At 37.4% G+C, this 25,000-nt stretch overlaps 4 protein-coding genes and 1 long non-coding RNA gene across 6 annotated transcripts in view; 3 read left to right on the plus strand and 2 right to left on the minus strand.

The window, feature by feature from the left end:
* LOC133529023 (uncharacterized) overlaps positions 1-25,000 on the minus strand; it is a 162,267-nt gene that overhangs the window by 23,161 nt on the left and 114,106 nt on the right. For both annotated transcript variants that reach the window (XM_061866608.1, XM_061866607.1), the window contains one exon: positions 1,891-2,831. In XM_061866608.1, coding sequence (XP_061722592.1) covers positions 1,891-2,824 — 934 coding nt within the window. In that variant the 5' untranslated portion in view covers positions 2,825-2,831. The remainder of the gene's footprint in view (positions 1-1,890; positions 2,832-25,000) is intronic.
* Positions 8,704-9,988, plus strand: LOC133529259 (histone-lysine N-methyltransferase SETMAR-like). The gene has a single exon (XM_061866946.1). It carries the CDS (start codon positions 8,887-8,889, stop codon positions 9,913-9,915), a length of 1,029 nt encoding a protein of 342 aa, XP_061722930.1. The 5' UTR covers positions 8,704-8,886; the 3' UTR covers positions 9,916-9,988.
* LOC133529280 (uncharacterized) lies at positions 16,036-17,057 on the plus strand. The gene has a single exon (XM_061866977.1). The coding sequence runs from the start codon at positions 16,284-16,286 to the stop codon at positions 17,055-17,057; it is 774 nt and encodes a 257-aa protein (XP_061722961.1). The 5' UTR covers positions 16,036-16,283.
* Positions 16,959-22,884, minus strand: LOC133529371 (uncharacterized). Its single transcript, XM_061867079.1, has 2 exons — positions 22,302-22,884; positions 16,959-17,369 (listed from the first exon to the last, which is right to left on the minus strand). Exons 1-2 carry the CDS (start codon positions 22,758-22,760, stop codon positions 17,256-17,258), a joined length of 573 nt encoding a protein of 190 aa, XP_061723063.1. The 5' UTR covers positions 22,761-22,884; the 3' UTR covers positions 16,959-17,255.
* Positions 17,366-22,829, plus strand: LOC133529372 (uncharacterized). The gene is made up of 4 exons (XR_009801121.1): positions 17,366-17,697; positions 18,289-18,432; positions 18,667-19,613; positions 19,771-22,829. It is a non-coding gene; the product is annotated as an uncharacterized LOC133529372 (long non-coding RNA).

Consider the following 25,000-nt stretch of genomic DNA (forward strand, 5'->3'; position numbering starts at 1 on the left):
AAAATTAGTCGTTTACTTTTAACAATGCATCATTAGGAACATAATAAGAAACATACACCCACGTCCGTAATATTTATTTCAATTGCTTCATAAAAGTAGTAATTTAACGTTTCTTACTTATTCACAATGTTTTTTTCCTTCTGTTGACAATCACTTTTGTTAACAATCAAATCATCAATAATTCTCATATTAACCATTCTAAATGACTGTCTGTCGGGTTGACAAAGTTATGCAATTCAACTAAAAGGCTGGATGATTCTTTTTATGCTTACAACCAGAGACAAGTAACGTGTACATAGTAGGTTACCTGTGGATAAGGCCCATAAGCTCTGGTTTCCTAGGATAGCGATGCCGTCATATAGCGGCGGTCTCCATACAAAATACTAGTCATCTATATTTAGCCGTATTATTTAGTATTGAGACGGCCGCTAAATGATATATGACGGCACCGGTATCCCAGACAACGGAGCTTAAGCTTTGAGTAATAATGAAAGTGAATCAATGTAAGTTGTATCACGCTAATATCTTCCTCATGATACAATAAATCAAAATTGGACATTGTTACATAAATTGACTAAGCCCCACAATAAGCTTAATAAGGCTTTTATTGCGGGTAGGTACTCAGACAACGATAAATATAATATATAAATACTTACATACATAGAAAACATCCATGGCTGAGGCACAAATATCTGTGCTCATCACACAAATAAATGCTCTTACCGGGATTCGAACCCAGGACCATCGGCTTCATAGGCAAGATCACCCACTAGGCCAGACCGGTCGTGAAACAATAACAAAACTATAGTTTTACCGTTTGGCTGAGGTGGGTAGCAAGAAGCTATATTATGGTTAAGTATGCATTGGAAGAAGGCTTAGCAGCATGAAGCCGATTTAAAAGAGGGGACGCCACAACTTTACATAATACATGTCAAGTTGTGGCGTCTCCTCTGTCACTGTCGACGTCGTGCCACAATGATCTAATAGATGGCGTTAGGAAGCTAGAACGCAATTTGGTAGAAACCTACATCGCGCTTACGCAGTTTCAAATGTCAGCTACAAGTTCTAACCAACTCTCAGTGGATTTCGGTCCCCAGGCATAACACTCACTTGGAGAGAGTACTCTCCCTTGGTCATCTCTCTACCTTTCTACACAGTAAATAAAAATGTAACATAACACATAACAAACTAGTTATAATACCAAAACTTTAGCTAGCTCCTACAATAAAATCACTGCGATAACTGCTTCTATATCAACCTCCTGCGATGTGTTAGACCTATAGTGAAAGAATCTACCCTGGCGTTTATAGCAGACACAATTATCCTTTGAGCATGATAAATTAAATGGTAATATTTCATTAGCAAACCATTTTGCAATAGGGCTTTAGATCAATTCGTGATTCTTTATTTCCTAGTTTTCTTTGCAAAACAAGGAAGCTCTCGGATTAGATTGCTAATCAACTGTATTCATGAAAACTTTCTATCGCACGACATTCTAATGAGAGACCGTTAATGATCTAGGATTGCGGCAGGTTTGCTTGTTTACTCACACTTTGTAACTATTTTAATTTTATGATAATGTTATCTGTTTTTAAATAAAATAATACACAGTAAATATGCAACGGACTTCCTGAGCGAACAGAAAACATGCAGATACGCCCCGAACTGCGGAATCTACCAGCTGCGTGCACCGCTGCATAGCCAAATATATTCGAACCGGCTTAAAAACAGGCCTAGGGTTCAGCTCCTGTCTCTCAACTGAGGCCCTATATTACTAATGTGCTTATCTCTGAAATTATGAGTCTGCTCTCGGTCTGTAGGTATTCTCTGACAAACGCGAGAAATTAAGAGCTGAAAATGCAGTAGTTAAATTGTGTTATGATAACTCACCTTTATTACTGGCCGACCACAAATTGCTGGCACCATTCTTCTTAGGTTTACTTTCTCTAAACATGAGGATATCAGGGACTTTGCTCTGTTTGTTATCCTTAGGAACCACATCCGGAACTCTTTCAACGTTCACTCTAACGAATTCTCCTTTAAGTACTTTTGATTGATTATCTTTATTATTTGTAGGTACTGGAGGAGGTGGTGCCTTAGGTTTTTTATGGAACAGCCTTTTCCTCTCAGGTTTGGCTGGTATGTCTACGTTAGTATATATGACACTGTCGATTTCACCCGGCTCTTCACTCCTGATGTCTATAAGACTCATCGGCTGATCGAATCGGGAATTGTAATTCTTCTGCTGCACCGTCATGTACGTCAGATCGTTGTCGGTTGTCTGCATTAAATCAAACTCCGCTCGACTTTTCTCGAAACTATAATCGTCGATACTATTTTTCCTATTCTTAAATATCTCGTACGTCTTCTTTTTCGAAAACAAATTATCGCTACTCGCGTAATTGTTGGCATTGTTCGTTAGTCGATTACGCATTTTGAAATATTTGTACGTGAAGTATATCCTTTTAAAATCCTGCTCGTTTTCGAATTTGAGGGCTATCGCTTCTTTCGTCAGGTTTTTGGTTACGTAAAAGACTAGAGTGTTCTCGCAGTTAGGGTAGTTTTCGACGTTGACGCAATTCGTTATGTCGTCGATGGAGATGTTTTCGTATTTGTTTTTGAGTTCTGAGAATTCTTTTATAAATTCATCATCTTTTGTAAGGAGTTGGAGTTGGTCTTTCTCGTTGAAGCCGACGACGATGTTGTAGGTGGTGGGGTTGGTTGGCTTGATGGTGAGGATGTCAAACTGGTTGTTGTTGTGGAGCTTCTGTCGCGCGACGCACGCAGCGAACCCGCCGCTGCGCGTAGTCTTCTTCACCGTCATTGTCGTTCTGTAACAATGAAATTGGATGTTTTATTATGGCAATTTACACTACTTACGTTAAAAAAATAAGTAAATGTAAATGGTAAATTTATGTTCATGTCAATTGTAATTGTGTATATTTTATTAATTTTTTTGTTAAAATACGTATTTATACACCGACTAAGCTATGTACCTATACAGGACAAATAGGAAGAGAATGGAAGATAGTTATATAGTTATACTGTAGTTGAACTTAAATGAATAATGAGGATAATGCACAAAATTTGCATATACGAGGTACTCGTTAGTAGCTCTCGGATAATGTAAAATGTTATTTTGATTTAATTTACAGCCTAAAATGTTACAGTATGTATGTTGGTAGGGTATCTAGAATTATTTTTATCAAATTACCTACTAACATACTCGCGAACGAAGAAGCAATTTGACATGAATAATCCAAGAAAAACACGATTCATAAGATGAACAATTATTACAATTGTCAACGAACATTTCGCGTTAGAATTGGTTCTAGTTATGCGAGTTTTGACAAATGTTGCATGTTACAGTTTTCGCGTAATAATGTGACGAGTTCAGTGTTGCCACATTTCGTCATAATTCCCACTATTCGTCACTTTATCTAACGTAATCTTTATTGCGGTGAGTGAATTTTGAAATTTAGTGTTAAACTAGTAACCCCGGAATATGTTATTTGGAAACAACGTGTATCAGACAAGAATAATTTAAGCTACTTTAAATTTGCCGTTACTTTTGTTTTGGTACTAATATATTACAAAGCTATTTATATACGAAAAAAAAAAGTATTACTCAATGAAACGAATCGGAGATAATATGTAATTTTTTATTATTAATATATAGTATATAGTTTCTGCACACAATGTTTATAGCATATATGCAAGTCAACGAGTGAGGTAATTAAAGGTATGCGCTTGTATAACTGCAAGTACGTCCATGAATACTAAAAGCACACTTTGTAAAAAAATATACCAACTTCCTACGAAGAAAGAAACATCAAAAATACGATCTATATTGATCTCGAAATGTAGACTTTAACAGATAATTACCATAACAAATAATTATACAAACATATAATGTCCTATAATATTTATTTATTTATTATTTATACCAATTAAACGGCCACTTCTATGTCCATCTATGTAGCCAACGGCGATTAGCAGTTATAGCATCTATTAGCGATTTATTCCGAATCAGTGAAACTAATGTGTATGATCAAGTTAAGTGGTCGATTTATTTCGGTAACTTTCACTACGTATGCGCAACCGATTATAATATGCAGGTGTTACAAAAAATGGATGATGGATATAGAATCCTATTAAAATGTTATTGATATTTGGATATTTGTAGTATTTATTGGTATACAATGTGACATTAAAAACCTTAATTATTTTTTATTAATCTTTTTATCCTGTGAACCGAAGGGGTAAATTGGGATAAGTTGGACTAACTAAAGTACTCCTATCTACTGAAGTACCTACTGAAGAATTTCTAATTCTAATTACCAAATATATAGCGATAAAAACTGAGGCCATTTTTTAAATTTGAATTAAATTACAGGAAACTTTTTGTGCTAGAAATCATTCTCTAAGCTAATTGGGGTTAAAAATGAATACTGCCGGCCTAGCCAAGGTGACAATCGCTATTGCTTCGTGAACGAAACGCTTTGTGTCACTCTTCCATATTAATGCGACAGTGACGGTTGCGATTCGCTACGAAACGTAAGCAATTTGCACGTTGGCTACGCAGCCTGGGATATTGACGGCGTGTGGCCTCTTTAGCGACTACGCGGGCCGAGACTAATAATTTCTAATTACCAAAGTCATGTTCCTTCCTCGATATCGATTAAAGAAGATGTTATACGCGGAAGGCATTCTGCACGGCACAACGATAAACATCTAGACATGAAACTTGTAGGGCTGGATCCAATCGGACTTCCTACTTTCACATATTTACTTGTTACATTAAGTTTTAGTAATTGTTTATCTTCCGCTGGCGTAAACTGGTTAGAAAATTTTCTGGTTTCTTACTATTTACGAGGCATTTGAGTAAGGAAATATCTGTGCGACCGAGCTCTATTTGACTAGAGTTCGACCAAGAAAGGATTTTTTAAATGGATGACAAAGGGATAGAAATAAGGTTGAAAGCAAAGAGCATATAATCACTAAAAAGTGTTCAAAGTTTGTATGAAAGTGTACTGTGTCGACGAAGGGGGAGTAAAAGCTGGTAAATTAAAAACGTTTGTGGAATGAAACATAAGCAACTAAAATTCATTTAAATACTTAAAATAAATGTCGGCATATATTTGATTATCAATTATATTTCTTATCATTTATATAGTTATTTTATTCAGAGGAGAAAATCAATAGACGTTTCTGTATCCTAATATTTAGCTATGCTGGAAATCAGGGGCCTATTTTTCGAAAGATACTTATTAGGCTAAAATTATTAGTCCACGAATGAACTGTCAATTCGTATGGGTTACCATGGTAACAGACTAATACTGTTCGAGAAATGGGACCCAGTACTAGAAAAACTAGTAATTAGAACTTAGAAGTTATTCAGGAACCATAGTCGTTTACTATAGTTCGTTTTTTAGCATTAGAAAGAAGGTAAGCGATATTGAGGTGCATTTTTATTTAAATAACAGTTTTGAAAAATTCGTCACGGCAAACATGTAACCATTATAAATCATATACGATTATTTACATTCTTCTGCTTTCTTAAGTAATAGTTACTGGTTTTTATAAAGGGTTTTTAAATATAAAGACATGTCAAAATTGTTTACCTTTTTTCTAATGCAAAAAAAACGGCATATTACTACAAAAGGCAAATACTTACTTTAATTTATAACTCGGTATCTACATGAGTGCAAGTGACCTAACAATAAAATACTCAACCTAATATTTTCTGAAAGATGTAAAATAAGCACTATCGTCTGACGTATAAGGTTGATTATTCTTCTTAGTACTTAGCAGTTGTGACCTTCTTAATCTTAAACAAATAAGTGTAAGCGGCAATTAACATGTTGCAAACACGCCGTAAAAATGTATTTGTATTGCAAAGTAACAGGAGGGTAAGTGAGAACCAGAGAAAACTATCACCATAAATAAATGGTTTTATTGGCTTTTTCAACCAAGCAAATAGCTTGTAGCCGACAAGTAAGTCCTCGTAAATATCCATACAATCTTGCGTTGGTCTTGCTTTGTCTGTCACCATCAGCCACCTAGGTCTGAGATCCTATAATCATCACCAATTGAATCGATTATATGGCCTTTGCAGATTTAATCGAGAATCGTAAAAAACCGTTTCTAATTTGCATTACCACAACCCTATAATTGCTTATTGACATGTGTCAGCCTATCCATCGAGTTTGAAAAAAAACTTTTTAAGTCGTGTCGATCAAATTATGACGTAAAATAGTACCGTCATGTAACTTTTAAATATTATAATCGCTTTTACAACAGTGAATTAAATTATTATTCGATGTAATTTTAATTATTGCGAATGATGTGAGACGTCAGATAGTTACAGTTCCAATTCCAATAAGAATAAATCAAAGGATCTACCACTCTAAACTAAAATTGTTTACGTACTCCAATCTAAGGATGACTCACATTTGGATAATGTTTCGAACTATTTATTACATTATAATGATTAACAAGATTTGTGTACAATGCATAAAATTATTACTTTGCAATATGAGAAACTAAGTATGGGATTTGTCTTGCACTTCGTGCCATTGTGGGAATTTTACAGGAAGTTTACCAATTCACTGTCATACATTATCACCAAGTTGACAATATTTTGACATCTGACAGTGACCATTTTCTGGACATTTCTGGGTCTTAGTAATGACGGTATACATAAAAAAAAAAAAAAATTTCTTTCAGACCTTGGTCCTTACAGTGTTAGTTTAACTTACTCTAAAAATTATATTATATTATTATTGAAATATGTAAATTTAACTTAAAATATTTTAGGGTTTAAACTGGAGCCATAGCGTGAATGTTTTTTTTTATATGGCCTTCCCCTCTTGTGGGTTTTGGCAATGACGACCTTTCAAGATGTACCACGCACGAATCGCACGATAAGAATGTTCGGTGTATAATTGTTTGGTGTGATTTGGTAAAAGGACTTGTGGGGATAGGAACCAAAAACATACAAACATTTATTGTTATGGACATCACAGACAACACAGGACATATGAACAGTTTATTAGAAAAAAAAGGGGCAAAGGCGGCAGTTATGACAGTTAGGAAGCATGCCAATATAAGGAGAAATAAGAAATGAACAATAGACATTAGATGATTAATTGCTAGAAAATGAAGAGCCATTAAAGTTTTATATTATTTTCTTGTATGTGTTTAAGAAGAATTCCAGTGATGGGAGGATCCATGACGCGTTAATGTTTACTTGTTGTACCAGCAATGTACGGTGAATTTTTAACGTCAGGTGACAATGTCAGCGTGGTAAAACAGGCACCAACACAAAAATACAAAATGTCACTTGTTCAATTTCATACAACGCGTGAATCCCATGCGTGTCTAATCTTTAATCTTGGCGATATAACGTCTTGTCACAGTCAGATGTAATCCAATGACTGAGGACAGAAAAATAAGAAAACAATAGATTTATATGTCGAAAGCGTGCGACTGTGCGCTTCCTCGTGTGGTTAATGAATTACCTGCTCACCGTAGCCGAGTGGTCTAAGCGACAAGCGCCAAATTGAGAAATTAAAAGCTTGGTTTTATACCCCTGATGATCATTTTACAATTCAATTGCCTTACGGCCACTTGCACCAATCACTATCCGGGGTTAACTGGTTAAACCTGGAGTTACCATGGGTACCAGTACAATTTGACACTGGGTTAACGGTTTAACCGGTTAACCCCGGGTTAGTGGGATGGTGCAAGTGGCCCTTAAAAGTTAAAAGGAAAACGGACGACTGCTTCTCCATACAAACGTAATCCCTATTTTCCTCTCTAGTTATTGAGATAATAGAAAATATTTGTATATAATTTAATGTACATTAACCATAGCCACCATAACTATGTCCCATCATTTGGCTTTATTAGATTTTTTGATTAAGTACATATTATTATTGAACTCGAAGAACAAATTCCGTGCTTAAAATCTCCTAACTCTTAAATAGGTAATAAAAAGTGGAAAAATATTAGACGAAGGGACATAGCAGTGGTTGTATAGTCTAGCTATCCATTTCCACCTGTTCCATTTACTCTTCTGCGCCTATTTATTTTTTGTTTGGCGCTTTTCGTGGTAACAGTAATCGTAGGCTAGACTACATTTTACCATCTTAAAATATGGAATGCTCGCTCGCCACTCAGCACTTGCGCCATATTTTTCCAGATGTTTCTAAACAATGGCTGATCTCGGCGTGAGAGACGGAATTTACATAATATTTAGTGCATTTCCTACACTAACTGGGTGAACTGTTTTAAAAGTGAGTTAATATCGACGAATTGAGAACGAGAAAAGTGAAAGATGTAAGTAGAAAGATGAACTTTATGATTAAGAATAGCTTTTTAATTTGTACGTGAATCCATTCGATTTTAGGTACGTATGTTAGTACATTTATTTTTGACAACCGGTCTGGTCTGGCCTCGTCGCCGATGGTCCCGGGTTCGAATCCCTGTAGGGGATTTTATTTGTGTGATGAACACAGATATTTGTTCCTGAGTCATGGATGTTTTCTATATAAATAATTATGTATTTATCCATATACGTATATATATTGTCGCATAATAGTACCCATAGTACAAGCTTTGCTTAGTTTGGGGCTAGGTCAATTTGTGTAAGATTGTCCCCAAATATTTATTTGTTATTTATAGCCATTCTAATAATAATGGGTTGGGGAAAAAATAATTTCGGGTCTTTCTAACAGATGGTGTTAGAGTTGTATGTTTCTAGTAATGATTATTCAGTGAAGTCATTCTAGAGCATGTTTAGAAGTTTCGAGTCTATAGAACATTTTAAAGCGCGAATTAGCGTCATTTGTTTACTTATTCAAAAATTATTGCGTATTGATTATGGAGATTCCAGAAGGCCACTTTCGTCACATTTTACTTTTTTACTTCCGGAAAGGAAATACTGCAGCCCAGGCTCATCGAAAATTGTGTAGTGTTTATGGTGATGACTGCTTACGTGAACGCCAGTGTCAGAATTGGTTTGCTCGATTTCGTTCCGGAATCTTCGATCTTAAAGATGAACCTCGCCCTGGTCGGCCAACCGTTGAAAAAGTTGATCAAATTCTTAATGAAATCGAGGTAGACCGATATATTTCATCTCGTGACATTGCTGTGAAACTAAACGTCGACCATAAAACAGTTTTGAACCATTTACATAAGCTTGGATACCAAAAGAAGCTCGATACTTGGGTTCCACATGAATTAACATTGAAAAATTTAATGGACCGAGTTTCCATTTGTGAATCCCTGCTGAAACGAAACGAAATCAAGCCATTTTTAAAACAAATGATTACGGGCGATGAAAAGTGGATCACGTACGACAGTAAGGTGCGAAAGAGATCGTGGTTGAAGCCCGGAGAAACTTCACAAACAGTAGCGAAGCCCGTATTGACGCCAAGGAAGGTGATGTTGAGTGTTTGGTGGGATTGGAAGGGTATTGTTTATCATGAGCTGCTCGAACCTGGCCAAACCATTAATTCAACTATCTACTGTCAACAACTAACGCGATTGAAGCAGGCGATGGAAAAAATTCGGCCAGAATTGATCAATAGGAAAGGCGTTGTCTTCCATCACGACAATGCTAGACCGCACATATCTTTAGTGACTCGTCAAAAGCTGATAGAGTTTGGCTGGGAAGTTTTAATGCATCCACCGTATAGCCCTGACCTTGCCCCGTCGGACTATCATTTGTTTCGGTCTCTGCAAAACTCTCTTAATGGTGTAAAGTTGGTTTCAAAAGAGGCTTGTGAAAATCACTTGGTTCAGTTTTTCGCCCAAAAACCTCAGAAATTCTACAGTGACGGAATTATGATTTTACCAGAAAAGTGGCAAAAGGTCATCGATCAAAACGGCACATATATCATTGATTAGTGTTAGAAATTTATATTAATAAATTAACTTTGAAAAACATTAAAAAACCGAAATTATTTTTTCCCCAAACCAATATTATAAAGTGAAAGTGTGTATTTGGATAGGTAGTCAAATATTTTCAGTTGCGTCCAGTTGTGAATAAGGTACGCTTACTTAAAAAATTAAATCATCACCATTAGAATCGCCTAACGGTTAACTTCTTCCCGCCGCGCCGTGTACATGGCCTTTGTAGTTTTAATCGAGAAACGTAAAAACCGTTTCTAATTTGCATTGTCACATCCCTATAATTGCTATATAACGTAAGACAGTACCGTCGACTAACTTTTAAATATTATGATACATGTTCGCATACCCAAGAACACTTAAACAGTGAAACGTAACGTAACAAAAATTCAAACTAAAAACCTCGATTATATTTTCACACCGTTAACCCCTGGTTAACCCGATAATAGTGGTAGTGTTACACAGATCATTAGTGTAAATTACCCATTACTTACACGAGAAGGAAAAACATACTTCAAACATCATACCGTTTATAGCTAAACGATAATAAACCTAAATGTTACACAAAACGTTATTTAACTTACTTGTATAATCTTAATTGTAATTACCGCCTAAGCATTGAATCGTTCATCAATGGATTTAACGTTTGCTGTAACTGTTACCTAAGGTATTACACGATCACTAAACAAATGATGGAATTGGCTCTGCTTCTCCCGTAAAATACCGTTAAAGTGAGTTACTCTGAACCATTTTTTATAGTAAATATGACACCTTATGAGCAGAAAAAAACATATAACATTCTATACGATATGGAAAATGATATGATATTTTCTGAAAATCTATTTTAATTTAAACAAGTAAAGAAAAAATATCTTGAAATCACCCCTATTTCTTTCAGTTTTATCTTTATTACTACTGCAACTTTTCCCGAAAATATATGAAACTTTACAATCTTTCTCACAAAACACTATAATTCAGTTTTCTTTCTAAGTTCAAAAATAGTTATATGCGTTTTTATCGTGAAAGAACTAGGGACCTCTGGCACGAGTGTTATTGCCACAAATCTGACATCTTAGTAAAAAGTTGGTACATAAGGAAGTTTGGATAGTAAATTCGATAGTTGAACTGTTATTCAATATTGTATCTGGTGGTATATAAAAATAAAATACTTACTAGTAGGTGCACAAATCAACCTAATATATTTTTATGTACCTAAGTTTCAAGAACCTCAGTAAATGAGTCGGGGTTTGACAATGACCTTTGGTTTGGTAGCCGCTCAGCAGGCGCTCAGTAAGCAGCATATCGGCTTGGTGTATTCCCATTCGTCCCCGCCGGGCATAATGGGTATAGGCACTGCAAAAAAGTCATTCTCATTTGTCGTCATGTATGGCGGCGGTCACATGGGGCGCGGACAAAATGGTATACACCATCGGCTTAGGCTGGAAAAGTAGCTATTAAAAAATACTTAATGATTTCATTTTCAGATTTATATATAAGAGCGGCTCAGTAATTTACTGAATACCAAAAAAGCGTATAATGTTGTTTTTTTTTAAGTGATGACTTTAGATTAAGTTTTAGTCTGTCACGCCCGCACACGTACCTACATCTATACTTATATCTGAACATTCTGAACGAGTAATATCGAATAAATGTATCGACCATTATAAACATAGACATCTCTTAAATAATTAACTCAAAACTTTTTTAATAATTAACAAAACGCGGAAGCGACATTTCCCAACGAAATCTTCTAGAGAGATCTTTCTCAGATCATCCTGTTCAGCGACAATGGTTCACACAATTATATTCAATGCCAAGATTTACTTTAACTGAAACATAATGGACATTTCTATTTTCGTATGTTACGTAGTATAATTAATATGAAGCACGGAAACAATTGCCTGATTCAATATCATTTCACCGACGAGTAATGATATTTGCATTTTTATTAATAATGATAATTTTATTGAAATATTGCTGCGCTATAGCAGTTGATTTTTCAATTGAGTATCAATTATTTTAAGCTATATGATAATTATACGTTTTTCTTTTCTTATTGTTTTCAAGATAAATAAACAAAGTTTTTGATTGAATTATCTACTTGAATAAATATTTGAAGGTGATAGTCTCCAAATTTTACCGAACTGGGTAGGGTAGGTATATGCAATGCAATACCACGTAATTCGATTTCCAACACACATTATAGCAAAAATCGCTGCATTAAACACTGTGAAAGAGGTATGTCAAGATCGTAGCAAGTGGAAAACCGTGGTCTCTGCCTACCCCTTCGGGAAATAGGCGTGATTATAATATGTATTAAACATTGTATATTTTATACCTGCCTAAAGATTTATTTTGATATAAAACCAAATGGCATAAGAAACTAAAAAAAATCGATGCATATAGATACCTACCATATTATTAGGTACGTTAGATTTATTTACTAGATTATTAATGTTTAGTTTTTATTCTGCATCCCAATATACAAATATAGTAATAACTATAAACAGATAATAAATCCTGAACACATTATGGAGTTTAATCTTTGACCATAAACAACCCATATAAAAAGATGGCGCCCTTCGTCACTAGGTCAATGGACGAAAGCGGCAGTCGTGTCCTTTCTGCCAATGCTCTTCCGAGTCGATAAAGGGAGATACTTAGAGGCCGAATCATAATAAGGCTTTAGAATAATTAAATAGCCCTATCATGTCAATAAAAAAGTTTATTCAAAATGCTACAAATGTATACTCAACCTTGTCAGTAGAAAAGGCGCGAAATTCAAATTTCCTATGGGTACTTGGGTAGTCAACTCTTCGCGCCTACATTATTTAAATTTGAAGTATTTTTCTAATGGCAAAGTTGTTGTGCCAGGGTACTTGCTAACCTTAACCTTGCTATTCGTTTTGTTCGAAATAATCGGCTATCTCAAAGCCGGCCATACAAAATTAGTAACGGAATTTCATGTCGTAAGCAGCCCGCGTAGCCAACATGCCAATCGTTAACGCTCCGTAGCGTAGTCATCTCTCTCTATCACTCTTCCGCGATTTAGATTAGCGCGACAGGGACAGTTGCGTTTCGTTTCGCTACGGAGCGTTAACAATTGGCAAGTTGGCTACGCAAGCTGGTCAGAAAATAAAGATAAAAAAAACGAAAGCTTGATATTTAGACAAACATACACAACCTTGTTATTCGAGATACATTTTTTGAGGAGGTCCGTCACTTCTACAGATAATGTTTGTTTATGGTACTTTACCATTAAAAAAATTGTCACTCTTCACTAGGTCAATAGAGTGGACAAAAGAGGCCACACGTCCTTTCATTCAATGCTTTGCCTAGTTCTGAGTAAGGGAAATAAAGGCCGGCCATTCGCTATCAGACATCGGATTAATTAAATGCTTCCTTAGCTAACCGGTTTGCAGATTACGAAACATGCACATGTGTAGGCCTACCGCTTGCCTGCAAGAAACATTTCGAATACATATTGAATTTTATGCATAGACACTATATGTTTTTGCAAGTAACTGCAGTAAGTATTGATTTTCTTTTGTTACATTGTCCAAGAATTTAGGTAAAAAAATATTTAAACTCTCTTTTATACAGTAGTGAAGTATTTGTGAAATATCGTGAGGTTTGCAGCCACGATATAGTCTGGCAAGCCATTTCCTTCAGTAGAAAAAGACGTATAGAAAATTTTAATTTCGCACCTTTTACTTCTGACAAAATTGGTTTACCAGGCTAAGAAAATTAACTACATTTGTCGAATTTATAATTTAATTGCCATGAAGGTAAATAATAAACTAATTGTCAAGTAGAAGTTATTTATAGTGTGCGGGTTTAGGATTCCGTAGCCAAAATGGCAAAAATGGAATCCTTATAGTTTCGTCATATCTGCATGACCGTCTGTCTATATGTTTGTTTATGCCTCTCAATCAATTTTTCGTGTTATGGCTCCATCAAGGTGTTGATGATTCTGCCAATGTCGAAGTTGGATAAGACACGGCTAGTATATGAATCTTATCATATTACGGTCATAGACAGTGTTCGGTGGAGTATCCGATCTGCAAAGAAATACAAATTACCACTAACTAATAGACTACATATAACTATTAAACAATATGAACACTACACTATGTACAGAACAAACTACAGTTAAGTATTAAATCTAGGAACTTATTGAATAGAATAATAGAATAGAATAGAAAAACGTTTATTGCAAAACCATCTACAAACAGCACCACATTAGAAAACAAAAAAAGTAAGAAAGAAGATCTAATACACTAAACAGTTATAAGTGTTATAACTACTTGTAACTTATACTAACATGCAATAGTTACAGTGATGATGCTGTAATAGAGGCTACAATTGGACACCACTCAGCATATGCTCTAACATATATATGCTACAGCGCTGGTCTTCCGTGGAGCCCAGGGCAAGAAGATAGCTCGGAACAGTAAAGGCAGTGTCAGACAGTGATTTAGCAGGTATTAATATTTAACACAAGTTAGAAACTAATGCACGGAAAAATTTCAAAGCGGAAGTGAGTGGGTTGGGAATATCTAAAAATATATAAAAATATAAACAGGTAAAGTCAGACATGTATTTAGTTTAATATATAGTAGAGCATATATACATAAAAAGGCAACTCGTTAAAAATAGATAAATAATTCAATTTAAAACATAAAATAATCATAATCTAACTAAGGTGCATGGAACGCGAAGAACACGGCAGTTGGAACATTGTTATCATAATTATTGTACAATAATATGATACATTACAATTTAAGATTGTTTATGCCTCTCGTCTCGCGTCGAATGATGGCGCCCATGACAGCTATGAGTCACGTAAAATATTTACCTATAGACATTATTTGGATATTAAGCACATTGATTTATTTAGTAATGTAACAGTTAAGTAATAAAAGTATGGTAATAAAAGGGTATGGTATGCTAATAGGGTTTACTTTACATTGGACATTTCATACCGTTAGTATTGATTACCAAAATAGCTTGAACCCTAAATAGATCAGCAATTTAAGTCTGTGACGTGACCGTACCTACGCTGATTTCATTTCGTTCGACTCGTGTCGTGTAGTATTTACATTTTATAAGCGATATTGGCTTGAAAATTGATTCTTAATAGAACATTCAAATGTCCTTATCAAGATTACTCTATTGTTATTTCTGTAAGTTGAATAAAACCGCGGCCGTCAGTCCTTAAAGGTTGGTAATTGGACTTGGTACAGTTACGTTACAAAGTACAACTGAATCTCGCACGGATCTCTAGAAAGGCGACTTTCCCGGCTATCTCCACTCCAGAGATATCACCATGGGAACCCAACACAATACCCTTTGTAACAACACAATCTTTATTTTACATCCACGTAATACTATTATAGGCGTTAAGCATAAAGAAAGAAAGACGATACATGAATGGAACACCAGCAAACTTAAGTTTGTAATAAATGTTTTGTGTCACATTAAGAATTTATATTGCAGATTATGTTTTACCTTTGTGTGAAGAAATTTGTCGTCTGCGTCAAGATAATCTGTGAGTAATTAATATGGAAATGCTGGGTATTGAATTATAAAACAAAGACTACCCCCCTTATTCATAAAACTTTACGAGCCTGATTTAGTTAAATTATGTTTTATCCCTTTCTTGCAAATACATAAGTCAAAATGACAGATAAATACCAACGATTCATAGCTAATTCAGGCCTGTAATGCGTTAATGAATAACGCCATAAGTAGTTGATCACGTAAGGGGAGATGTCTGCTCTTCTGACATAACAACACATACTACATTCAACACATAATTCTTAGTGAGAGCGTTTTTAGGAGGTAGGTGCACGTCTATTGCAATGTATAACTTATCACTTATACTATTATTGTACTTGCTTCTGTTGTTTCTCCAATAAAATAAAATAAAAATAAAAAATACATTAGGTATGTGTTGTGATTTAAAAAAGCTCTACGAATTTTCAAAAACTGTGCTGGGTGAACCTACTGCACGTTAAAAGCTTTTATATTGAATAAAAACTGATATTAGGATCATATGATTAGGTTTGTGTTTATTTCCCTTTTGTTTTTGGGTCATTCTCTGAGAATATTTTTTTTTTTTTTGGGCGGTAGACATAAAAAAAGTAATACATCACCTCTAGAGAATTTATTGAAATAATTGTGAAATACTTACAATTTACACTTTTAAACACTGTGAAGTAAAGTTTAGTCTATAATTTCACTGAATAAATACTTGCAGCACCATAGATGCAGTAAGTCTTAACATTTAGCACTGTCTAATCCTGCTGATTCCAACAAGTGTCAAAAACATAACCTCCAAGTCGACCTACAACTCATTAAATATGGCAAGCTACAGTGAAATAGCAGAGACACAAAAATCCTTGGAGAAATCGGTAAACAAGATGCTTTCTAAGTTTGAGGCTAGAATGAAGTCACCAGCATCCAGAGCCACAGTAAGTAGTTTGAGCGAAGAATTCTCCAGCTTCAAAGATCACACATTGGGCATGTTGAAACTTCTACGAAGCCAAATTAGTGCTCTCAGTAATACTCAAGATATCTTAGAAATGAGACATAGAAGAAAATATCTTCTCTTCAAAGGGGTGCCGGAGGATCCTGGTGAAAATATAGTTTCTTCAATCACCAGTATTGTAACAGAGCGACTCAAGATCCCCGATGTCTCTGCCGATTCTTTCAAGGCATGTCACAGGCTGGGTAAGCCGTCCGAGGGCCGGGCTAGACCCATTCTTGTACGCTTTGCAGACATGCGCCTAAAGTCCCTGGTTTGGCAGAAGAAGACAGCGTGTAAGGGAAGTACTTTTGCCATATCAGAGTTCCTTACACCACATCGACAGGAATTGTTCACTCAGGCGCGGAAGGCATTCGGCATGAAAAGCTGCTGGTCACTCGACGGGAACATCTTCGTTAAGCTGTCCTCAGGTGTGCGTGAGCGTGTGGAGTCAAGCGAAGATATTGATCGTATCAAAGATCCCCGCAACGTGCGCCAGTCACAGTCTTCGTCGACACCTGACCCTAATGTGACCGAGGAGCAGAGCAGGACCGTTGGTGACTGCGGCGGCCAAGCTGGCCGGTCTCGACGTGAAAAGCCGGTAGCCTAGTCTACTATTGCTATAACGCGAAATTAACAAATGTTCTTTCTGAAATTGTTACATTGTATACTCCGTTTACTAATGTTTTCAATTTAAAATTCACTTTCCAAGTTTTGCACGGTAATCTTAAATTGTGAGTTGTACCCTTTAACTTTATTCTCTTTATTTTTTTTTTTTTTTTTTTTTTTTTTTTTCTTCTTCTGGCTTTTACTCCCTGCCAATTTGCACAGGGTGAATTCGCCAATGTCGGTGTTGACTTTCACACGAGAGGAGAATGTTCGGTAATATTTTGAGCTTGTGGAAGGATGTGGTAGGGAGAACCTAAAAAACAAATAATTGTTATGGACATCACAAACGAACACATGACGTATACAATTGTTAGCAAATAAGCGGGAAGCGGATGACAGAACGTTAATAGTGCCAACATGAAGGAAGTGGGAGAGAAGAAAACCATATAAATGTATAATGTAGAGTATGTATAAAATTAAAGATATATAATTAGGTCTGAAAAGATAATACTTTATTTATAGTTTAATGTTATTTGCTTGTAAATATTTAATTAGGATAGAAGTTAGAATAGGATCCATGTAACAAAGTAGCGAGCTGAAGCATATAGGTCGTGGAACATTATCGGGCAATACATCGTACAGTGAGTAGCTACACTTTGAGCATGCAAAGAAAATGTGGTCCAAGTTGCCCTCATCAAGCCCACAATCACACAATGAGTTCGCACGAACACCTATCATAGCCAGAAATAACGGAGTACATACTTTGCCCAAACGTAAACGACAGATGGTGGATATTACCCATTTCGGAGACGTACGGAATCGATAAAACCACGGTTTACGAGATATACGAGGTTGTATACAGCCATAATGTCTACCTGTCACTAATCTCGAGGTATCCCATTGCTCCTGCCATGTATTAAATAGATCCGACAGTGAACCACTCAGAAGGTCTGTACTGTAAATATCCTCTTTTATTAATCCAATGTCAATAGCTCGTTTTGCCCATGTATCAGCCATCTCATTGCCGCTAATACCACAGTGGCTTGGAACCCATCCGAGAACAATATTTAGGCCCCTTAATTCACACCTACGCAGTACAGCTTTGATTTCTAAAATCAAAGGAAATTTGGCTTTGAGTTTGAATTGGTTGCCTACAATAGTCTGTAGGCAGCTTCTACTATCAGAGAAGATAATAGTTTTTTTAATACTATGGGTCTCTGCATATTTGGCAGCTTCAAGAATAGCAACTGCTTCACCTGTGAAAATCGACGCTTGAGGAGGACACCTAAATGAGAGGACAATATTGTACCGAGGAATCCACACTGCTGCTCCCACACATCTTGCAGGATCTACCTTTGAAGCGTCAGTATAAACCGGTAAATAATCTTGCCATTTATATAAAAATTTATTAAATTTGTTGTTTGCTGCAGGATCATTTTTGAAAATTCCTATGTCTAATATAACTTTAGGGGTATATATTAGGGTTTCAAATGCCGCTTCAAATAAAGGATTAGTGCCGGATGTATATAAACTTGGGTAAATATTAATTAATTTTGAAAAAGATATCATTATTTTAGGAGAAGTTTTATGTGTCCAATATTGGTTTTCAGTGAGTTCCAGTGCAAGTGACCGCAAACGTGGAAGCAGCAAATGGTTGTAGTAAGAACTGGCTTTGATTAAAAATCTATCGGCAAGATATTGTCTGCGGAGAGACAAAGGAGGCTCAACACCTTCCACCTGCATGGCGTTCTTGGGAGAAGAACGCATAGCTCCGAGTATGATCCTCAAACATTTAGCTTGTATGAGATCTAATTTACCTAGTCCATCCTTATTGCAAGGTTCCATTAAAAATGACCCATAGTCTATATGACTGCGTATGATGGCATTGTAGAGTAGCTTCTGACAATATGGATGTGAGCCCCACCAAACACCTGACAATGCTCGCAGAATATTGATATTTTTTTCACACTTACCTATTATATACTTGTGATGTGAAATGCCAGACATTTTGTGATCTAAAATGACACCTAGGAATTTTACTGACTCCTTACTTGGAATCATAACACCGCCATAACGGACATCTGCAGCAGGCATGATTCTTCTGCGACTGAACGTGACTACACAACTCTTTGTTGGCGATAGAGTAAGACCATGTTCATCAAGCCAATCTTTGAGGTAACCCAGAGCTGTGTTCAAACTAGCAGCGGCTTTATCTATTGACTTTGCTGAGGTGTATAAGACCAGATCATCAGCATACTGCAAGATATTACAGAAGGATAAGACAGATTGCTCCAAGTCGTAGGTGTAGATACTGTAAAGCAGAGGGCTGAGTACAGATCCTTGCGGGAGACCCCGCCACAAAGTCCGAGGTGGATGATAAGAATTACCATTCCTAATTTTAATTGACCTACCCATAAACAACTTGGTGACAATATGTACAATCTTCGCGGGAATGCTCAGATGTAGCATTTTTGCCCTGAGCACCGGAAGAAGGACATTGTCGTAAGCCGCAGAGATATCTAGAAAACATCCTAGCAGATATTCGTTTTTTGAAAAGGTAAGTCGGATATCAGTTGCTAAAATGTTTAAACTGTCCATTGTACTACGGCCCTTTCGGAAGCCAAATTGAGTGTCAGCTAAAATGCCCTTATTTTCTGCAAACCATTCCAGTCTATTTTTAACCAGGTGCTCCAGTATCTTTCCCATTGTTGCAGAAAGAGCAATCGGCCGATATGAGCTAGCCTCGTCTGGGTTTTTAGACGGTTTTAGGATTGGAATAATTACTTGGGTCTTCCAGTCTCCTGGGATCTCCCCCGTGTCAAAGGCATGGTTTAGGATACCAAGTAGATATTCCTGTGGTGATGTATTTAACTTGGACAAGAAACAATATGGTATGCCATCCTCTCCAGGTGTAGTATTCCTTAGTCCATTAAGCACTACACTAAGCTCTGAGAATGAGAAAGGCTTATCCAAGTCGCTGGAGGTGCATAGCAACGGGGGAAGTAACAAGCAGGATGCTTCGGGGACAGTTGGAGGGGCAAGTCTATCTGCGAACTCTGATAGCCAGGGGGAATCCGTGGTAGTCTTAGACTCTGGATTAAATGAACCCCTGAACCTCTTTACGTTTCGCCATATAAGTGTTGAGGGGGTTCTAGGAGATAAGCTCTCGCAAAACCCCCTCCATCCCTTCTTCTTAGCCTTTGCTAGGAAACGCTTTGTACGGGCCGAGATTTTTTTTAATGAAATAAAGTCATCCAAATTTCCTGACTCATTAAAAGCTTGCTCCGCAGCATTTCTTTTTTTTACGGCTGCTGTGCAGTCAGTGTTCCACCACGGGGGTGATGGAATTTTATGTTTAACAGCTCTCTTTTTTGGGATAAACTTATCGGCAGCTTCTAATAAAACATTTTTAAATTTTAAATATTTTTCGTCTTGACTAATTTCGCTCGTGTCCCACTCTTTTATATTTTCCTCTACATAAAAAGCATAATTGGGCCAGTCTGCTGATTGTATTTTGTGTTTCAGCAGCGGTTCAGGGGAAGGAGATGGAAGAATAGATGAAGGCTTAGTGATAATAATAGGGAAATGGTCACTGCCAAATGACTGACGTAATACCCTCCAGGATAATAAAGAAGATAAACTAGGAGAACAAACAGATAAATCGAGAACTGATTGGGGATTCTGGCCTGGGTATACTCGATGCGTGGGAGTTCCATCATTAATAACTCCCACATTGATGTCATCGAACAGATCCAGCAGGGCTGACGAAAACGAATCTGAATGGTATGATCCCCAGGAGATATTGTGACAGTTAAAGTCTCCTAAAATTATAAGAGGAGGTGGGACAGATGTGAGAATAGATTGTAATTCATCTATATCAACTTCTTCAGGATGGGGGATATATATAGAGATGAAATTAATGCCCATAACCTTGGCAGCTACGGCATTAATCCCATCCGAGTGAGGGGGGATAGGAATTTGGAAGAAAGGGTAACAGCGCTTGATCAATAACGCGCATCCGGCGCGTCCGTCACTACGGTCTTCCCGGAGACATGAGAAGCCCGGGACTCTAAAAAGAGCGCCGGGACGCAACCATGTCTCCGAAATAGCCGCAACAGACACGGCGTGGTCGTTGATGAGCTGAATAAGGTCAGGTTTTTTTGGTATGATACTTCGACTATTCCATTGTAGAAATGTGACCGGGGGGGCCATTGTGGAATGTAAGTCTCTCCGCGAGTGTAACCATTAAGGGTGCAACGTCGTTCGGTAGGAAATCGCTCCATTTAGCGATGATGTTTGTTAAAAATTTCAAACAGAGTTCCATTAGGTCTTCATTGGGAGTGATTCTATTGTAAGAAGAAGAGCCATTCAGAGCTTGACCATTGGGGAGTTGAGGTGGGGGGGTTCGGACGATATTGTTGTGAGCTTCTCTATCATAACCCGGGGACAGAGGGACCCTCGTCCGGGGTGCTCGGTATACGGTCTTACGATACGAAGTGGTGGGCGGAGGAGTGGGCATGGAAGTATTAGGGTGGCATGGGGACTGGGAAGATCGGGAAGAGTCTGTAACCTGCTCAAACATGGGTCTTGCTATATCTGAATATGGTCTGCGTACTGCTGAAAACTGTGCTGCTGCTTCTGCGTATGAGATGTTCTGCTCAGACATGGCAAGTTTAATGGCTTTTTGTCTACCATATTCATTGCATACTTTATCTGTAGCAAAATGCCTACCTGTACAAAAGATACATGTCACATGTTCTGGGGCTACATTGCATCCATCACCGGGGTGTTTCTGTGCACACTTATAACATCTAGCATCAGACCGGCACTGTGTTTGAATATGACCAAACCTAAGGCACTTCCTGCATTGAATTACTGGCAGTTGATATACTTCTACCACTAGAGAGGTGTAATAGGCGAAGATTTTCGACGGTAAGGATTGCCCTTCGAAAGTAACTACAACTGATTGGGTTGGCACCCAGGATGAGGAGCCATCATTGTTTGCCACCTTCCGTTGCAGACGGCGAGCCTTAAGAATCTTCCCTTTGCCTTCTTTGAGATTCGTACCATTGACTAATTCCTCCATAGTCCAATCCGAAGGAACTCCACGAACAACTCCCATACGCGATACATGGTATGAGGGGATATCAGCTGTAAACTTATTTTTGTCAAGTAGTGGGTGCTTTAAGAAGCTATTTGCATCAGCTGCTGTGGAGAAAGTAACTGCTACTCTGTTGCGACCTACCGACTTAATACCACCTTCCTTCTGGATGTTGTTTACATTTCCTTGAGTAAGCAAAAGGCCTACATTGATGGGTTTCAGAGAGGCATTGGACGATGGAGCGGACTCTCTAGAGACATGAACTATAAATGGTCCATCATCTTCGGCATTGTACTCTCGGTATTTGCTGTCTAGACTGGGGTGTTTGTATAAATGTGGGTTGAACTCGACTGTATTATTTTCATTTACCTCAACTGGATTATTTTTATTAAACTCTGCCACATTACTATTATTAGGTTCGACTGTATTATTTGTATTGCTCAACTGCTTGCTAGTCTCTATCGGGTCGATTACAATTTTTTTTGGGGAAGGCTCCAGCTGGGTCGGTGACAAATTCAAGTTGCGTTTACGTGAGGTTGTCTCCCAATTCATGTCATTATCACCGGCCTCATCTGGAGGCTTCTCCTTTTCATTCCCATCCATCCAAACGTCTACAGTATTAACCTACTGTATTGTGTAAATATACCACCACCTGATTAGTAAATAAGGAAAGTTGTTTTATTTATGGGAATAACCTAAAAACGAACCACTCACTCAACGCGCTACTCTTCTCTTTATTTATTTTGTTTTGCATTTCATTTGACGTTTAGTGGGTATTTTGACACCTATGTTCTGTCAATTTGACTCGGCGTGTTTGAGTTACTGTTATTATCGCTTGATTTTGTTATGAAATTATCGGTTTAATTTTCTTAGTGGTAACTCATCATTAATTTTTTCTACGTTTAAATTTGTTTGTAAATTTACTTTTTTCCTGTCTGTATCAATTTTTCTCACAGAGCAATCGGCAGGATTAGCAGAGTTGGGCCTATATTTTAATTTTGCAATTTTTTATTTTTAAAATAATTGTTTTTTTCTTTTGGTACGTACACATATTTTTATTTGTGTTTGTCTTATATTTATATATATGTCTGATGATGAAACTTTTTACTCTGCCAGTAATAACAGCTCTGATTTTATCTCACTAAGCTCACTTGACAACTCTTACAATTTGGGTACTTTGGTATCGCGCGAATTTCTTAACTCCAAACACTTTAATGTGTGTCATATTAATGCCCAAAGTATCCCTTCTCACTTTACTGACCTTTTAGACACATTTCAGACTGACTTTGTCCACGCAATACTCGTATCGGAGAGTTGGCTGAAGCCTACCCTCGACTCCACATCTTATGCCCTACCTGGTTTTGTTTTAATTAGAAACGATCGTACCGGCAAGGGTGGGGGCGGTGTTGCCATTTACCTCAGAAGTAACATTCCGTACAAAATCTTAAATTTATCTCCTTCTCCTTACTCCGGTTGTGCGGAATGGATATTTCTTGAGGTAAATGTCAAAGGAGTCAAGGCTGTACTAGGTGTAGTCTACTGTCCCCCTACTATTGATTATTTTTCCGACCTAGAGAGGGCCCTAGAATCGTTAAGCTCGGATTACACACATCACCTCATTATGGGTGACCTTAACACTGATCTGTGTAAGGACACTCCACAGAGCCGTAAACTAAATTATTTAATTCAATCTGTTAATTTGTCTCTTCTGCCCTTAACTCCTACTCATCATACTGCTACCTCTGATACTTGGCTGGACGTAATACTTACTTCTTTTACCAGGAATATCATAAAACATGGTCAGTTTTCTGCACCCGGCTTCTCTCACCATGACCTGATTTTCGCGTCCTATAATATTAAACCGGCGAAGTGTAAACCAGCCATTATATACATGCGTAGCTTCGCTAAAGTCGACCCTGATGCGTTGCGCCGCGACGCTGCGGCAATTGACTGGTCCCCTGTACTTGCAGCTACCACAACGGAAACCAAAGTATGTCTCTTCAATGCTGCAATATTAAAAACTTTTGATAAACATGCTCCGTTGCACAAGTGTAGAGTTAAGCGGCCTCCAGCGCCGTGGATTACAGACGGCGTGCGCATGGCTATGCGTAGAAGAGACCGTGCCTTTAAACGCTTTAAGCGTTTCCGCACAGACGAAAACTGGGCGCTCTTTAAGACTGCACGAAACCGGTGTAACCAAATGGTGCGTTCAGCGAAGCGGCGATTTATCCATTTAAATGTCACCTCATCTTCCATGGCTGACGTTTGGAAGTTCTTAAAATCTCTCGGTCTTGGCAAACCCGTTAATCAATTTGACGGTATTTCTTTCTCCCTTTCTGACCTTAACAAGCATTTCTCGTCTGCCCAATCCGTCGATAGCAATACTAAAATCAATACCATTTTCGAAATTTTAGCCTTACCTTCAATTGACACTGTCTCGTTTTCATTCTCACCCACTACTCAATCCGAGGTTAAGACCATTATTAAGGCCATTAAATCTAAAGCTGTTGGTTGTGATGATATCAGTCGGTATATGATAGTGTCTGTCCTTGACTGCGTGCTTCCTATACTGACTGATATTATTAACTTCTCGCTCTCTAACGGTGAATTTCCGTCACTTTGGCGCAAAGCGTTTGTCATACCTCTGCCGAAAACAAATAATCCCTCGTTGGTTAGTCAGTTCCGACCTATTTCTATACTCCCTTTTCTATCGAAGATCGCCGAAGCGGTGGCTCATAAACAGCTGTCAAGTTTTATTCTCTCAAACAAACTTCTAAGCCCCTTTCAGTCTGGTTTTCGACCGGGACATAGCACCTGTACCGCGCTGCTCAAAGTGACCGAGG

This window comes from Cydia pomonella, chromosome 20 (assembly GCF_033807575.1).
Source record: "Cydia pomonella isolate Wapato2018A chromosome 20, ilCydPomo1, whole genome shotgun sequence".
NCBI lineage: Eukaryota > Metazoa > Arthropoda > Insecta > Lepidoptera > Tortricidae > Cydia > Cydia pomonella.